The 17,500-nt window shown below is 43.4% G+C and overlaps 2 protein-coding genes across 2 annotated transcripts in view; both read right to left on the reverse strand.

Annotated features, from left to right (window-relative positions):
* meltf (melanotransferrin) overlaps window positions 1-7,316 on the reverse strand; it is a gene marked incomplete at both ends in the record, with an annotated part of 14,520 nt that extends 7,204 nt beyond the window's left edge. The window contains 9 exons of the mRNA XM_080833388.1: window positions 1,372-1,523; window positions 1,822-1,987; window positions 2,903-3,083; window positions 4,667-4,738; window positions 5,007-5,163; window positions 5,550-5,732; window positions 6,420-6,519; window positions 6,737-6,885; window positions 7,175-7,316. Of these exons, the coding sequence (XP_080689514.1) occupies window positions 1,372-1,523; window positions 1,822-1,987; window positions 2,903-3,083; window positions 4,667-4,738; window positions 5,007-5,163; window positions 5,550-5,732; window positions 6,420-6,519; window positions 6,737-6,885; window positions 7,175-7,316 (1,302 nt within the window). The remainder of the gene's footprint in view (window positions 1-1,371; window positions 1,524-1,821; window positions 1,988-2,902; window positions 3,084-4,666; window positions 4,739-5,006; window positions 5,164-5,549; window positions 5,733-6,419; window positions 6,520-6,736; window positions 6,886-7,174) is intronic.
* A 6,658-nt stretch (window positions 7,317-13,974) lies between these two features.
* LOC308380184 (discs large homolog 1-like protein) overlaps window positions 13,975-17,500 on the reverse strand; it is a gene marked incomplete at its 5' end in the record, with an annotated part of 68,679 nt that continues 65,153 nt past the window's right edge. Inside the window, 4 exons of the mRNA XM_080857457.1 lie at window positions 13,975-14,275; window positions 14,992-15,083; window positions 15,521-15,630; window positions 16,016-16,188. Coding sequence (XP_080713583.1) covers window positions 14,169-14,275; window positions 14,992-15,083; window positions 15,521-15,630; window positions 16,016-16,188 — 482 coding nt within the window. The 3' untranslated portion in view covers window positions 13,975-14,168. The remainder of the gene's footprint in view (window positions 14,276-14,991; window positions 15,084-15,520; window positions 15,631-16,015; window positions 16,189-17,500) is intronic.

Here is a 17,500-nt window from a genome sequence, read left to right on the forward strand (position 1 = left end):
ACAGCGATGCACACACAGACATTAAAACATACCTTTCTGTCTGGGGTTAGGGTTAGATCAATCCCTTTCTGTCTGGGGTTAGGGCAGTGGTTCTCAAACTTTTCTGTCATTCCCCACTTTGAACAAGGGGGCCTTTTCAAGCCCAACCTGTCAAAATCGTCAATTTATTGAAATAACGTTAAGTTCTAAATCGATAAAAAATAACATCAGTTCAAAAATAAAGAAAATCAATAACTTAAAGCGCCCTGGATAATATAATGTAAAATTGATAGATTTTTTTGGTAAATCAGCTGTCTTTTTCGCCACTGGTACCCAACATTTGTATTGTGTCACAAATGTATCCATAATGTCAATATTAGCCAATCGCCCACTACACTTTCATGCTCCGGGAAAGATTTATTTCATTATCCCGCTGCAATTAGTACACCGACGTCAACCAGAATTTTCGCACTATGGTTCCAGGTCACATTTTCATCCCGGTCCCCCATCAAATCTTAATACAGTGTTGTATAATGGTGCGGATCCTGTAATGAATAATGGAGCAGCACGTAGGCTACAGGGTGGGTGTGTTAGCGCGTGAGAGGGAGAGAGAGAGAGAGAGAGAGAGAGCGAGCAAGCTAGAGAGAGAGAACGGTGATGCACACGGATAGATCAGATGTAGCGACCGGAGCAAAGTTATGTGGAGAATAAATCCTTGGGCCAAATCAAGTTGCCATTCATTTGCTCATCAACCGCATACCGAGGGGAAAGGGAGATAACCCCGGAGTTTAGAATATAGAACACTTCCACCCTGGAGCAGTCAACGAAAGTCTCCTCTGTAATCTCCGAATTTGACTAGCAGCAAAGGTTAACAGGCAAATGAATACAATACAATACTTAATAGGCTAATTAAGACAATATTTCCTTGTTTGAGTTTGGTTGTTTAGTTCAATGGGGGTGTGTGATCGTTACTGTCTATAAAGGAAGGCATTGCAATGGGAAAATATCCCGTTCATCGCGTCCATTGGTGCCCCACCTGTCACGTCTCTGCGCCCCATCAGTGACACTTTCAGAAACGCAGGATCAGGGTTAGATCAATACCTTTCTGTCTGGGGTTAGGGTAAGGTCGATGTGAAGGCATTTTTTTGATCAAACTCTTTAGGGTTTGGTCCTGTATTTATGAGTGCAGGGGAGCAGGACGCCCTGTTGTGTGTGTGTGTGTGTGTTTGTGTGTGTTTGTGTGTGTGTGTGTGTGTGTGTGTGTGTACGTGTGTGTGTGTGAGAGAGAGAGAGCTGGCCCACCTCTTTACTTAAGCAGTGTAGCAGGATGTGTGTGTGTGTGTGTGTATGCGTGTGTGTCAATATGAGTGGGTGAATATGAATTCTTCCCACCTTTATTTTCTGCATACAGTGGTCCACTGAGTCTCCAAACACACACTGGATTTTGGGGGTGAGGCCCTTGGAGAGTAAAGCCTCAGCCATGTCCACACACTTCTCCTGCTCTGCACTGGACAGCACACACCAGCGCAGGAACTCTGGGATTTCTGCATCAAGCCCAAACACAAACACACACACACACACACACACACACACACACACACACACACACACACACACACACACACACATACTCACATCACAACATTATCAGTATGTGTGTGTGCATGTAGTGTTTTGGTATGTGTGTGTATGTGTGTAATGTATTGGTATGTTTGTGTGTGTGTGTGTGTACTGTGTTGGCATGTGTGTGTGTGTGTGTGTGTGTGTGTGTGTGTGTGTGTGTGTGTGTGTGTGGGTGTGTGTGGCTGTGTGTGGGTGTGTGTGGGTGTGTGTGTGTGTTACCTCCACTAGAGCAGTCCATAGCCTTGAGGGCGTGGTAGTATGTGTGGCCCATCCAGTCTGTGTGGTGTGCGCCGCTGGCCTTGATAAAGGTTGTGGATCTGTCACTGAACAGCAGGTTTGTGCCGTCAAAATTAGCCGACTGGAACATCGCAAAGCCAGACTTCCTCTGCAGGAGAGAGACAGAGAGATCTACAACATATATATATACACACACACACACACACACACACACTGGCCCTAGAGTTAGGCTACTTTACTGTTAACTAACAGCTACTAACCTGACGGTTAGTAAACCCTACTTAGCCTACTAACTCCAACCCTACTAACCCTACGGCTCAGCAAAACTGGAATGTTTGTGTTAGGTTTAGCCCAGGGTTAGGTTTAAATTCTGATCAAATTTAGAGTTCCGGTTTCAGTAAACACACAATCTCTCTCTCTCACACACACACACAGAACATTAACAGGACACACACACACACACACACAAACACATACACAACGACACATACAGAAACACACACACACACAGTAATACACAGACTCACACACACACAGAAACAGGCACATACAGAAACACACACACTAATACACAGACTCACACACACACAGACACATACACGAAAAACACATACAGAAACACACACATACATACTAACTAATACAGACACATACACAGACACAGACACAAAGAAACACAGACACACACACTAATACACAGACACACACACACACACAGATACACACACGCATACAAAAAAACACACACACACACACACTAATACACAGACTCACACACATACACACACATGCACAGAAACACATACAGACAACACACACACACAGAAACACAAATACAGAGACATACTGTATAAACAGAAACACTCACAGACACAGAGAAACACATCGATTGGCACTGAGACCCACCTTACCCTCCACAATTACACATAGAGAAACAAATCGAGTTGGCACTAAGACCGACCTGACCAACACACAAACACACACACACACACACACACACACTCACACACTTACACACACACACACACACACACACACACATTGTGTTGGCACTGAGACCCACCTGACCCTCCATCAGCATGTTGTAGACCTGGTCGGGGTCGACGTCGTTGCCCACAGCGATGCCCCGTGAGGGCACCCGCACAAGATGGCAGCGCTGAAACGCAGTCACGGGGGCACGAGTCCCGTCACGACACAGCAGCTCATAATCACCAGACCGCAGATCCTTTGCCCACTCTTGCACACTCTGACCTGACACACACACACACACACACACACAAGGATAAGTCCATGGAACTGGTGCATTAGTGGGTGTTTACATCTATGTGTGTGTGTGTGTGTGTGTGTGTGTGTGTGTGTGTGTGTGTGTGTGTGTGTGTGTGTGTACTTGTCTTCCCCCAACTCTGGCCCATTGGGTCCATATTGGTTCCCCCTATTTTGTTTCTAATTATCAGTGGCAGAACACCTGGGTAAGCTGGTCCGGCCTTCTGGTCTGGTAACAAGACCTTCACATATTAAGAATGTGTGTGTGTGTGTCTGAGAGGGAGAGAGAGAGAGTGAATGTGTGTGTGTCTGAGAGAGAGAGAGTGAATGTGTGTGTGTGTCTGAGAGAGAGAGAAATGTGTGTCTGTATGTGTGTGTCTGAGAGAGAGTGAGTGAATGTGTGTGTGCCTGAGAGAGAGAGAATGGCCGGCCTTCTTCTACTGCCAGGTTGTGCTCGCTCAGTCTGTCAGTGTTCTAGTCAGTTTTCAATCAGACACTGTGCTGGAGTAAGTTGTCACAGTGTACTGTCTGTTTAGAGTTACATATGTTTCCATTTTGTTCTGGGCTTTTGTTAGTTTTGTCCAGTGATCTCTGTATTTCCCTTTTTGTTTCAGTATAATTTGGTAAGGTCTATTTTTGGTGGTGCAATGACTTGTGTGGTTGACGGTTCGCCTAGCCTCTGGACAAGTAAGCAGAGGGGACTTTTTTTGTTTTTGTGGGTTGTGGGCAGCATAGGTCTTTGTAGGAAAAGGAGAGTGGGTCACTTGTTTTAATATGATTCCAGAAAAATGTAGGGCTTGTTTCTGAATATTTAACAGGAGAGGATATTGGCCTGATTCAGCGTTGGGAGCGTTTCTCTGCACCTGGAGGATATTTTTGCAGAACTCTGAGTGGGATCTTTGTTTCATTTCAATGATTGATTTGGATATTTTAAACCAGGTAGTAGGTTATTGGTAGTTCAGTGTATATTGATCTTTTAGAAATCTCTAATCAAAATTGTGTGTCTGAGAGAGACAAAGCGGGAGAGGGAGAGAATGTGTGTATGTGTGTGTGTGTGTGTGTGTGAGAGATAAAGTAAGAGTGAATGTGTGTGTGTATGTGTGTGTGTGTGTGAGAGAGAGTGTGAATGTCTGTCTAAGAGAGACTGTTTGGGTTATGTCTATCTGAGAGAGAGAGTAAATGTGTGTGTGTGTATGAGTGAAAAAGAGAGGGAGTGGGTATGTGTGTGTCTGAGAGAGAGAGAGAGAGAGAGAGAGTGAATGTGTGTGTGTGTGAATGTGTGAATGAATGTGTGTGAGAGAGAGAGTGAATGTGTGTGTATGTGTGCGAATGTTGGTGCGCCTGAGAAAGAGAGAGAGAGAGAGAGTGAATGTGTGTGTGTGTGTGAGTCTAAGAGAGAGTGAATGTGTGTGTCTGTGCGTGTTTGTCTAAGAGGGAGTGAATGTGTGTGTGTCTAAGAGTGTGTGGGTGTGTGTGTGTGTCTGAGAGAGAGTGTGTGTGTGTGAGTGTGTGTGTGAGAGAGAGAGAGAGTGAATGTGAGTGTGTGTGTGTGAGAGAGTGTTACTCACCATCTGTGTTCTCTTTTACTGTGGTGTGTTTCACAAAGGCTACTTCCCCTGCATCCTCTACTAGACACCTAAACACACACACACACACACACACACACACAACACACACACACACACACACACACACACACACACACACACACACACACAGACACACACACACACACACACACACACACACACACACACACAGACACACACACACACACACACACACACACACCACAACACCACACACAAAGACATACACTAATGAACTCGGAAGACGTTTTAAGGGAACACAGAAACATGAGGGAACATAAGAACATGAGGGAACATAAGAACATGGAGGAAGACCTGAATGCTCCACTGTAGGCGAAGTATCTCTCCTGGGCGCTGAACTCACATCTGTGTCCCCCTGCTTCGTCTCCCACACACAGACTACACAGAGACGCCGGGTCCCCCGCCTCCACGGCCCCAGGGACACAGCTAGCATTAAAGAACTCAGACACTCCTGGCAACACACACAAACACACACACACACATCAAAGACAAGAATGTGTGTGTATGGTGTGTGTTTATGTGTGTCTGTGTGTGTGTGCGTTTGTGTGTATGGTGCGTGTGTGTGTGGTGTATGTGTGCGGTAAGTGTGTGTGTGCTGGTGTGTGTGTGTGGTGCGTGTGTGTGTTTGGTGCGTGCGTGTGTGTGTAAGGTGAGTGTGTGTGTGGTGCATGCGTGTGTGTGTGTAAAGTGAGTGTGTGTGTGAGTGTGTGTGTGTGTGTGTGTGTGTGTGTGTGTGTGTGTGTGTGTGTGTGTGTGTGTGTGTGTGTGTGTGTGGTGTGTGTGTGTGTGTGTGTGTGGTGCGTGTGTGTATGGTGAGTATGTGGTGAGTGCCTGTACCTTTGGAGATGTCACATCCCATGACTGACATCCTCCCGCTGTCTATCAGGTGGCCGATCGGCATGTTCCAGCCGGCGGTGCGTCTCTTCCCCGTGTGGCAAGACCTCCTGCCCCGCAGACTATTCACCGTCACCGTCGAGTTCCTCTTCACCACGGCGACCGCATAGTAAGTCAATCCCTCACCTGTGTGACAGAGTTGCCATGATAACCTGGAGCTGGGACAGGCCTTCAGCTGAACTCAAACTGGAGACCTTGTCCTTACCATAACCCCTACACCATGATGACACTGGATACGGTCCTTACCCCTAAATCTAAGCCATGATGAATCTCTGCGGCTATGATATGTGATGTGATGTAGGTCATAATACATGTTATACTGTACATGTTAATCATAAACACCACATCACCTATATCACATCACCTATATGCAAGTATTACCTGATAAACTCAAGTCAGTCAAAGTATATCTTAATGAAGACAGCTTCACTTTTAAGGCATTGCCTGATAAACTCAAAGGAGTATCACTTAATGAAGAAAGCTTCACTTTTAACGCATTACCTGATACCTCAAAAGATTATCATATTGAAGACAGCTTCACTTTTAAAGTATTACCTGATACCTCAAAAGTTTATCTTAATGAAGACAGCTTCACTTTTAAAGTATTACCTGATTCATTCAAAAGAGTCTCTTAATGAAGACAGCTTCACTTTTAAAGTATTACTTGACAAACTCTGTTTTAACCTGTCAATCTCTCTCTCTCTCTCTCTCTCTCTCTCTCTCACACACACACACAACTTTTTTATTTGGGTTCAGAGGGCAAGACTTGCACAAGGCACCAGGTTACTTCAGAGGTAAGATAGTGAAGCTTACGGTCAGGGCCAGACTCCCCGGCAGCTATCTTCAGTGTGTCCTGTTTGCCCATACCATAAAGTTCTGAGGAGCTGGCGGAGAAGGCATCAGCTTCCTTATTCTGGAAAGAGCAGTAACATTAACTTCCCCTCTGGATTAAATCTTCAAGATCGGTCAGTCAAACGCTAGAGCAATTCGTAACTTTTACTTATAAAATTAGTTTAGCATAGCATAGTTACAACTGTATAGAGATATTTCACATATTTTACGTATCATAGTTTGATAGTGTGATCGCAGTGGTGATCCTGTGATAGTGCTTTCCCGCTCGTGTCTCTTACCCTGAGTCGCTTGGCGCAACCTTCCACAGACGTGTCACTCACACAGTGAAGATTTGGCCGAATAGATACGTCCGAGAAAGCTTGTGACATGGCCTTGCACTTGGCCTCTTCCTGCACTGACACCGTGCACCAGCGAATGGCCTGACCAGCTAGGAGAGTTAAAACTTTGAGTGAGAGCCATAGTCATATTCTAAACGCAGTCTAGCAGTGCCCATCTGACACATAACGGTGACGTTAACAGTTTTATTAAATACAGTTTGCGAGTCGTTGTTAATTAAATGCACGCAATAAAGTAGCCTACTACTAGTATATGATATTGTATTCTTAATAGCCTATACGATACCACGGCAGATCAGCGAAGCAGCGGTGTATTATAATACTTAAAACTAAATTAAAAGACTTATCAGTTACATGTGAAGCACTAGATCACGTACTCACCCGTTTGTACGGTTAGGAGAGAAATTCCAAGAATTACAACCCAGGCAGCCATGGTGCTGGTCGGGTGCAAGATACCTGTGGCTACCCTGAGGGGCTTATATGCGCTGTAAGTGGGTCCAAAAGTCCAGAAGTCCTGCTTCATTAACTTTCTTACTGCACGGCGGCGACGTTATGAGATAGGCATGTGACACTATTGCAGAGACTGTGAATGTTCGTCCGCTGAGGCCACACCTGAAGTGACACGTCTAAGGTATGGCACGAGGCCAGCGGGGGCACAGAGGGGCTTTCACCACGAGCTCCACCTCACGGACCACAAGAGCGCGCGACCGTCTGTAAAAGCAGCGCGTACCTACGGCTGCTTCCTACCTACTCCCTTACCGAAGGCACTTCAAGGCAGTGGCCTAAGGCACACCGAGATAAATATGATCATTTTTAGAAGGTTATACTAAATTAGACTGTATTGTACAAACGAATCCGGGAGCACGTGTCCTTAAATGCCTGAAAAACCGATGTCCCCCTGTACAACTTGCCATGCTGCTGAAGCGCTTTACATGAGTGGAAAGGAATCGTTCTTAGGCATTCTTAAAGTAACACACCACTCAAGAGATTTGTTCCAGTTGTGCTCCTCTTATCACTGACTATTGCTTTTACTTGAGTTATTCTCCTCTTATCACTTATGCACTGACTTTCCTGCTGTCCACAAAGTGTGTTTTTTCTTCTGGTGCTGGTGACTGAGAAATGAATCTGCTGAACCTTGTGAGGTCATTTCATGTCAAAGGTAGTCTAAGGCTGAACCTTGCTGGAAATGATGGTGTCATAAAATGCAGAGCTAGGTCAGCTAACTCTAACCCTGGCTAGGTTCAGCAGGTGCATGTGTATCACTTTCCCATTCAGGAAATGATGGTGTAATAAACCACAGGTGCATAGTAAGCACTGTGAGATTCCACAGTCACCAGTGAAAGCACTATTCAATGATATGACATGGAGAATAACTGATAAACCCCTTGAGTGGTGTGTTACATCTCAGGTTCCCCTTAGTCCCCCCTCCCAAATTGGGATGGATTAATTTCCACGTTCCTGTTGCCTGTTCTCTCATGTTGGTTGTCACACTCTTGTTCATATAGCTGCCCATTCATCTAGCCCTCATCTACCAAGCACTACACGCACTAACACACACACACAGACACACACTCACACTCTCACAGACACACAGGCACATGCACACACAAACACTCACACACACACACAGTCCCCCACCTCATACATGTAAGAAAGGAAGAAAAACAGTTATGTCTGTGTTTGTGCCATGTAGTATGTGACATGTAGTATTTGTCATGTAGTATGTCAGTGTTCCATGGGCTGTGCACTGATAATCATTAGCCTATCAGAATACTGCCTTGACCTGTCAATCACATCGTACCATTACCACTACATAAGCCAGACACACCTCTGGTCAGTGATGGTCAGAAGCTGGAGACGTAGTATCAACAGCAGTAGTTGATACTACGTCTTGTTTGCATCATTTGCAAGTTCTTTCTTGCTGTGCGTCCATGAAAAAGTGAGTGCTCTGTCATCATTTTGTGTAAATTAAAAAAGTGGTTTAGCATTAATATTACATAGTATCTGTTTATTACATTTAGTGTTGTAGTTATTTTAATCTGTCAGCTACAGAACCGTCCTGTAGGATTCCATGTATCATCATTCTTCATCATACTTCCCTATGTTTCTCCTTCCGTTATCTGAAGAGAGTTGCCTTCAGTAATCTTTGGGAGATAAGTATCCTAGGCAACAGTGGTAACAGTTGAATAAACCTCAGCTTTCACGCTGAACGGTTCACTGTCATCACCGGTATCATGTCTTCCGGACGTGATGATCATATGTCATGAGTATGTGTATGTGTGTGTGCATCAATAAACCTTTTATTGGGAATTTGGCATTCATCTGTTTTTACCGGACAACCTGTGGCGATTGTCTGCAATTAGAACAGCCCTTGACATCACTTCAGTCGTAAAGGGGCACAATTTAAGAAGATCCCCTTCCTTACTTTAGCTCAGCAGCATGTCCCCTCCATTACACTGGACCTGCTGAACTCACTTTAGCTCAGCAGTATGTCGCTTGTAAATGTTAATCATTACTAGATGCTATCTGTCCTTGTGACAAACTGCAGGATAAATAAAACAGGAAGGAGCAGATAAAGTAGTGTTTTTATAGTATTTAGTACTCTGAGATACAGTGCCTTGCATAAGTATTCACCCCCATGGATGTTTTTCCCTTTTATTGCTCAATCTTGGTCAATATAAGTTGGCTTTTTTGACAACAAAAAATCACAAAAAAACCCTCTTCAATGTCAAAATATAAACTGATTTCTACACAGTTATGTCTAAATAAAAATGTGTAATGAAAAATAAGAAATTGCATAAGTATTCACCCCCTTTAAAGGCACCCAGTGCAACTTTCGAGGCTTAAAAATAAACATTCAATTTCTAGTCTTTTTTACACGTAGTAAGTTTCAATAACTCCATACCATTACATACCGACATTCAAGCAGCAAAGATGAGACGTCGTTGTGTGGTGAGAACTGATAGAAAATCGATAACAACAACAATCGGCGCCATTTTCTTTATTTTTTTTAACCTGCAATAAATAAAGCAGGCTTCCAGTCAATGGAAAAATGGCTTCTCCCCACCGGCGATTGTTGTTGTTTACGATTTTCTATCAGTTCTCACCACACAACGACGTCTCATCTTTGCTCCTTGAATGTCGATATGTAATGGTATGGCGTTATTGAAACTTACTACGTCTAAAAAATAGTAGAAATTGAATGTTTATTTTTCATTGAATGTTTACATGAAGTTGCACTGGGTGCCTTTAAAGTGACTGACCTAATTCAACAGAGGTCCGAGAATTGTGCCAATTTCACTGTTGAAAAAAAAATGGACCCAATATCGTCTAGAGTTCGCCAAAAGGCATGTGCGAGACTCCATGGTCAAGTGGAAGAAGGTTCTGTGGTCTGATGAGACCAAAGTGAAGCTTTTTTTCCAAAAGTACCTCTCTTCCTTATAGCTTTGATTGGTGAAGAACCCGGGCAAAAGTTGCTGTATGCAGAGTCTCTCCCATCTCAGCTGCTGAAGATTGTAACTCCTTCAGAGTAGTCATAGGTGTCTTGGTGGCCTCTCTCACTAGTCTCCTTCTAGCACAGTCACTCAGTTTGTGAGAACGGCCTGCTCTAGGCAGATTTACACATGTGCCATATTTCTTCCATCTCTTGATGATGGATTAAACAGAATTCCAGGGGATGTTTAGTGCCTTGGACATTTTTTGTATCCTTCCCCTGACTTATACTTTTCAATAACCTTTTCTCTGAGTAGCTTGGAGTGTTCTTTAGTCTTCATGGTGTAACGGTAGCCAGGAATACTGATTACTGAATACTGACCAGTGAATGGACCTTTCAGACACAGGTGTCGCTATACTTCAATCACTTGAGACATCGCTGCACACTGATCCATATTTCACTAATTGTAAGACTTCTAGCACCAATTGGCTGGACCTCTGTTGAATTAGGTCAGTCACTTTAAAGGGGGTGAATACTTATGCAATCATCTATTTTACATTACATATTTTTTATTTAATTGACAGTACTGTGTAGAATAATCACACTTTTTTGTGTTTTTTTTTGTCTGTCAAAAAAGCCAACTTATATTGACCATGATTGATTTATAAAAGCAATAAAAGGGAAAAACATCCAAGGGGGTGAATACTTACAGTGGGGAAAATAAGTATTTGAACCCCTTGCGATTTCACAAGTTTGGCCACTTGCAAAGAAATGTGTGATCTATAATTGTAATGGTAGGTGTATATTAACAGTGAGAAACAGAATATCAACAAAAAAATCCAGAAAAATGCATTTTATAAGAATTATGACTTTATTTGCATTTGATGCAAAAAATAAGTATTTGAACCCCAAAACTGACTGACAAAAATGACTTAGTACTTGGTGGAATAACCCTTATTGGCAAGCACAGACGTCAGACGTTTCTTGTAGTTGGTCACCAGGTTTACAAACATCTCAGGAGGGATTTTGGTCCACTCCTCTTTCCAGATCCTCTCCAAATCTTTAAGGTTGTGTTTTCAATGGGAGGGAATGAGGGAATGAGGTTCAAGTTCAATATTCCACGTTACATGGCCCCATCCATAGTTCCCTTGATGCGGTGGAGTCGTCCTGTACCCTTGGCAGAGAAACAGCCCCAAAGCATAATGTTTCCACCTCCATGCTTGATGGTGGGTATGATGTACTCTTGGGGTCATATTCAGCATCCCCCCCCCTGTCAAACACGGCAAGTCGAGTTGATGCCAAAGAGCTTGATTTTGGAATCATCTGACCATATTCTGTCTCCCAATCCTCCCTAGAATCATTCAACTGTGCAATGGTAAACTTCAGATGGCCCTGTACATGCGCTTCCTTGAGCAGGGGGACCTTGCGAGTGCTGCAGTACTTAAAAAAATTACGGCGTGGTGTGTTGCCAATGGTTTTCTGGTGACTCTGGTCCCAGCTGCCTTGAGATCATTCACAAGCTCCCCCTGTGTAGTTCTGGGGTTATTCTGCACCTTTCGAATGATCACTGATTCCGCACGAGGGGATATCTTGCATGGAACCCCAGACCTAGAGCGGGTGACAGTTGTTTGGTGTTGCTTCCATTTATGAATAATCGCACCAATAGTTATCTGCTTCGCACCAAGCTGCTTGCCGGTGGTTTCGTAGCCCATTCCAGCCTTGTCCAGGTCTACAATCTTATCTCTGACGTCCTTGGACAGCTCTTTGGTCTTGCCCATGGTGGTGAGGTTGAAGGTGTGAAGTACGATTCTTTGGACAGGTTTCTTTTATACAGGTCACCAGTTGAGATCAGGTATACCTTGTTAGACCTAATGAGGACTAATCTGTGTGCTTTTTGGGCACATAACTGGCCATTGGGAGCCAGAATTCTTGCTGTTTGCTTGGGGGTTCAAATACTTATTTTTTGCATCAAATGCAAATAAAGTCATAAATCTTATAAAATGCAGTTTTCTGGATTTTTTTGTTGATATTCTGTTTCTCACTGTTAAAATACACCTACCATTAAAATTCTAGATCACACATTTCTTTGCAAGTGGCCAAACTTGCGAAGTCGGCAGGGGTTCAAATACTTATTTTCCCCACTGTATGTAAGGATCTGTAGAGATAAAGTAAAGCAAATGTGTAGTATTATATATGTTACAGTATTATAGTATAATATTTACATTTACAAATCTGTACTTTTTTGTTCACAAGAAAATAAAAGAAGTCATGTATGTAAAGCTTAATCAGTGTTTTATTATAACAAAATAGGCAGTTTACTGATGGTTAAATATCTGTTCATTTTCTCAGTGTACAATTAATCGTTTGAGTTTTTGCATTGGTGCTCCCTTTCCCACGAGCACAAAAACACCTGTGGTATCATTCAGCGACGTGTGTCAGATCTTAGCTAAAGCACCTTTACTTGATTACACAATCATGAATGAGTTACTCACACACACACACACATACTGAAAGTCTTTAAAGAGGAGAGAACAATGCAATGCAGAACAGCAAGACACAACACTCGGTGTGTTTGTCTGTGCATGTGTGTGTGTGTGAGAATGTGTATCCCATGTCCAAGTCCACATGGGGGTCAAAGGTGATGAAAAGAAAGAGTGTGTTCTTGATAAATGTCTCTTAAATAACACACCTCTGAAAGAATACATACATTTGAGAACAAAACAATGTAGCAATGGAGAAATTAGTCCAAACATGCTCAACGTGCAAAGTTACGCTTAAGAACTTTTTTAGTGCACCAACATACAAGGTATTACTTCCATTATTAATACAAAATATGTATATTGATTTATGTATTATTATTATTATTATTATTATTATTAAAAAGAACAAATTCTAATAATGCCACCAGTAAACAGCCATCCCCACCTCCCTTAAACATTAAGGAATCATACAATAACATAACGGTAACAGCACACTGGACAGTGAAAGAGAGGGAAACATGGAGAGAGAGAATAAAATATGGGGGAGAGAGCTCAAAAGACAGAGATTGGATGGAGGGGAAGAAGAACAGAGAATTAGAGATAGAGGGGATAGATAGAGAGAGTAAAAGAGAAAGAGAGATGGTGTGAGAGCGAATGAAAGAAAGAAATAGAGATAGAGAAAGAACAGAGATAGAACAGTTGGGAGTCAGATCAGCTCAGTACAACAGAAACAAAGGCGTGTAGTCTGACATGTAGTATGTGACGTGTGGTCTGTGATATGTAGTATGTGATTTATGTAGTATGTAATATATAGTATGTGATATGTAGTATGTGACGTGTAGCCTGACATGTAATATGTGACGTGTAGTCTGACATGTTATTTGTAATGTATAGTATGTGACGTGTAGTCTGATATGTAATATGTGTGGTGCAGTATATGGCCTGTAATATGTGACATTAAGTCTGACGCGTATGTGACGTGAAGTCTGACATGTAATATGTGACATGTAGTCTGACATGTAATATGTGACATGTACTCTGACATGTAATATGTGATGTGTAGTATGACATGTAACATGTGACGTCTAGTCTGACATGTAGTATGTGACATGTTTTCTGACACGTAATATGTAATATTGGACATGTAGTCTGACATGTAATATGTGTGGTGCAGTATGAGACATGTAATCTGACATGTAACATGTGATGTGTAGTATGTGGCATGTAGTATGTGACAAGTAGGATGTGACGTGTAGTCTGGCGTAGTATGTGATGTGTAGGATGTGACGTGTTATATGTTTGGTGCAGTATGTGGCATGTAGTCTGACATGTAATATGTGTAGTGCAGTATGCGGCATGTTGTATGTGACATGTACAGCGTGACCTGTCTGTTTGTTGATGTGCAGCCAGTGATATCATAGTGAAGTCTATGATGTGAAGTCTGACGTGTCTCTAGGAGGTGTCACAGCTTGTTCTGGGCGGGGACCCAGATGTACTGTCCAGACTGCTCCTGGATAATCTGCTTCACTCGACTGTAGACCTCCTCCAGAGAGGCACCCTGCACCATCGCTAGGAGACAGGACAGAGCACATTCAGTCACCGTCACCACGCACCCAATTACAGAAAGACATACTCTGCTGCAGACAGACACAGATGTAACATGCAGACAGAAAGACAGACAGGCTGAGATGTTATACTGCAGACAGACAGACAGACAAAGATGTTCTGCTGTAGACAGACAGACAGACAGAGGGAGATGTTATATTGCAGACAGACAGACAGACAGACAGACAGACAGAGGGAGATGTTGTACTGCAGACAGACAGACAGACAGACAGACAGACAGACAGACAGACAGACAGACAGACAGACAGAGATGTTCTCCTGTAGACAGACAGACAGAGATGTTCTGCTGTAGACAGACAGACAGACAGAGATGTTCTGCTGTAGACAGACAGACAGACAGACAGACAGGGCTGTTCTACTGCAGAAAGACAGACAGACAGGGATTTTTCTACTACATACAGACAGACAGACAGGGATGTTTCTACTACATACAGACAGACAGAAGGAGATGTTTTACTACATACAGACAGACAGACAGACAGACAGACAGGGATGTTTCTACTACAGACAGACAGACAGACAAAGGGAGATGTTTGACTGCAGACAGACAGACAGACAGGCAGGCAGAGATACTGCAAGGAGGGAGAGAGATGCTCTACAGCAGTGTGTGTGTGTGTGTGTGTGTGTGTGTGTGTGTGTGTGTGTGTGTGCATTCTAACCGGTGAAGTGTTCTGTAAACTCCTGTTCCAGCCTCATGGCTCTCTCCAGTGTTTTACGTCCTTGATCCTCTGTCTGCTGTTTATTTAGCTCCCTGCACGAGAACACACACGAGTCAGCATACAAAGGCAGCGCACACACACACACACACACACACACACACACACACACACACACACACACACACACACACACACACACACACACACACACACACACACACACACACACACACACACACACACACACACACACACACACACACACACACACATTTATTTTATCTCCCTGCAGGAGAACACAGAGGAATGAACATACTCAAGGACCACACATTCCAATTCTTTCCAATCAAATTTACAACATCAGGATGATAAGGGAATATTTCCAAAGATAATATCCACTCTCTAACCCTAACCCATATCCTACTCTGCTAGGGTATAACCCATCTCTGCTCTAACTCATCTCTGCTAGGGTATAATGTGTGTGTGTGTGTGTGTGTGTGTGTGTGTGTGTGTGTGAATCCAGACGTACAGAAGATTTTCCACAGATTTGGGCTTGATGAAGATGGCGATTGGGTAGAGTTGTGCTTGCTGCAGTCTGAGGATGGCATTACCAGACACATCTAGAATACAGTGTTTACCCTGAGGAGAGATCACACACACACACACACACACACACACACACACTCACACACACACAAACACACACACACACACAAGGAGAAAGTAGTTATGTGTAAGATTGTATGAGTGTGTATGAGGGAATAGTAATGTATATGAGTATGAATGTGTGTGTGTGCTATGGAATGGTAATGTGTAAGTGTGTATGTATGTGTACGATGGAATGGTATTGTGTATGAGTGTGAGTGTGAGTGTGAGTGTGAGTGTGTGTGTGTGTGTGTGTGTGTGTGTGTGTGTGTGTGTGTGTGTGTGTGTGTGTGTGTGTGTGTGTGTGTGTGGAAGTAGTTATGTGTAACAGTGTATGAGTCTGTGTGTGTGAGAGTGTATGTGTGTGTGTGTGTGTTACCTTCCCTGCCACCTGTCTGACGCTCTGAACACTGGTCCCGTATAGGTGTGTGTTGTACTGTCCGGCCTCTATAAACTTCTGCTCCTGTATGTCCCTCTCCATCTGCTCTCGTGACGTCACAAAGTGGTAGTCCTGACCGTCCACCTCATAGTCCCGCCTCGGCCGAGTAGTGTCTGCAACACACACACACACGCAAACACTCACACACACACACACACACACACACACACACACACACACACACACACACACACAGACAAAGGTCAGGGGATTGTCACACACACAAAGAAATCAGAAGGTCACTTATATGTGTATGAGCAGATAGTCAACAGGAAGTTGTATGTATATGTGCGTGTGTGTGTGTGTGTGTGTGTGCAAGTGTTATATATAAGGTGACCAGACGTCCCCGGTTTCCGGGGACAGTCCCCGTTTTTGGTGGCCTGTCCCCGGCTGGAGCTGTCCCCGGAAATGTCCCCGGTTTTCACAGATAGACCCGGGATAGAAATTAAAAATTAAAAAAGAAAACAATGACCAAAACGTTTAGTTGCGTAGCCTACACGCCACAGGCTCAAGCAAGCCAGCCAGCAGCCAGGGCAGCAAGCTCTCGCTCGGAGCTCAAAGATCTAGAATGACCGTCTTTTTAGTATTTTGATTGGTGGAATATGCAGCGTGGTAGAATCTTTGCCATTGGCTTCTTTTTTTTTTATTTAGAAAGAGATCGCGTTCACTCATTCATTCAGCCAGCTAGCTCTGACAATACGAGTACAACAAGATAGGATAGCATTGGGATAGGTTAGTGTCATTGTTTATCATCTATGTCATATATTATTTAACTCATGATCTACATATTTAACCCATGATCTACAATAATCATATTATTTAACCTATGATCTACAATTTGCATCAATGTGTGTGTTAAGCAGCAGCTATCTGTTGGTCAGATGTCAGTCACATCCAGTGGTTAAATTGGGCCGGGGCTGGCCGGGGTAGAGCCCCGGCACATAAGTTGCCGGGTCTGGAGTTCTGCAAAGCAGATCTGCTGCGCAGCAGCTCCAGCCGATTTTGGCAATCTGCCTAGTCCATTCACAAGCAATGTTGTCCTACTCATTTACAACTTTTCCATTGCAAATCTATGTTGTTTTAAAACAAAAATCTAAATAATGGTAGGGAAAGGCTGGCCTAGACATCTGTAGCAAGTTTGAGAAGTAGGCATATCGCGCACGAAACTTGCGCAGCAGCTCCTCCTCCGCGATCAGACAACACAACGTCAATCGGTCATCATCAGACATATCGTAGTAGACAGGTGAATGGCGAGGTAAGAGAAACAAAATTAAAGGTGCACGGTATTTTGAAAGAGGTCGATCATCACCAATAGGCTAATATCATTAGATATGGGCTTGCATTTTCATTAAGCAGGAAAAATTAACCTTAGACATGCAGGGATAGCCTGCTACTGGTGTGTCAACTCGCAAGCGCTAGTTAAAA

The sequence above is a fragment of the Sprattus sprattus genome, assembly GCF_963457725.1.
Source record: "Sprattus sprattus genome assembly, chromosome: 2".
NCBI classification, from domain to species: domain Eukaryota; kingdom Metazoa; phylum Chordata; class Actinopteri; order Clupeiformes; family Clupeidae; genus Sprattus; species Sprattus sprattus.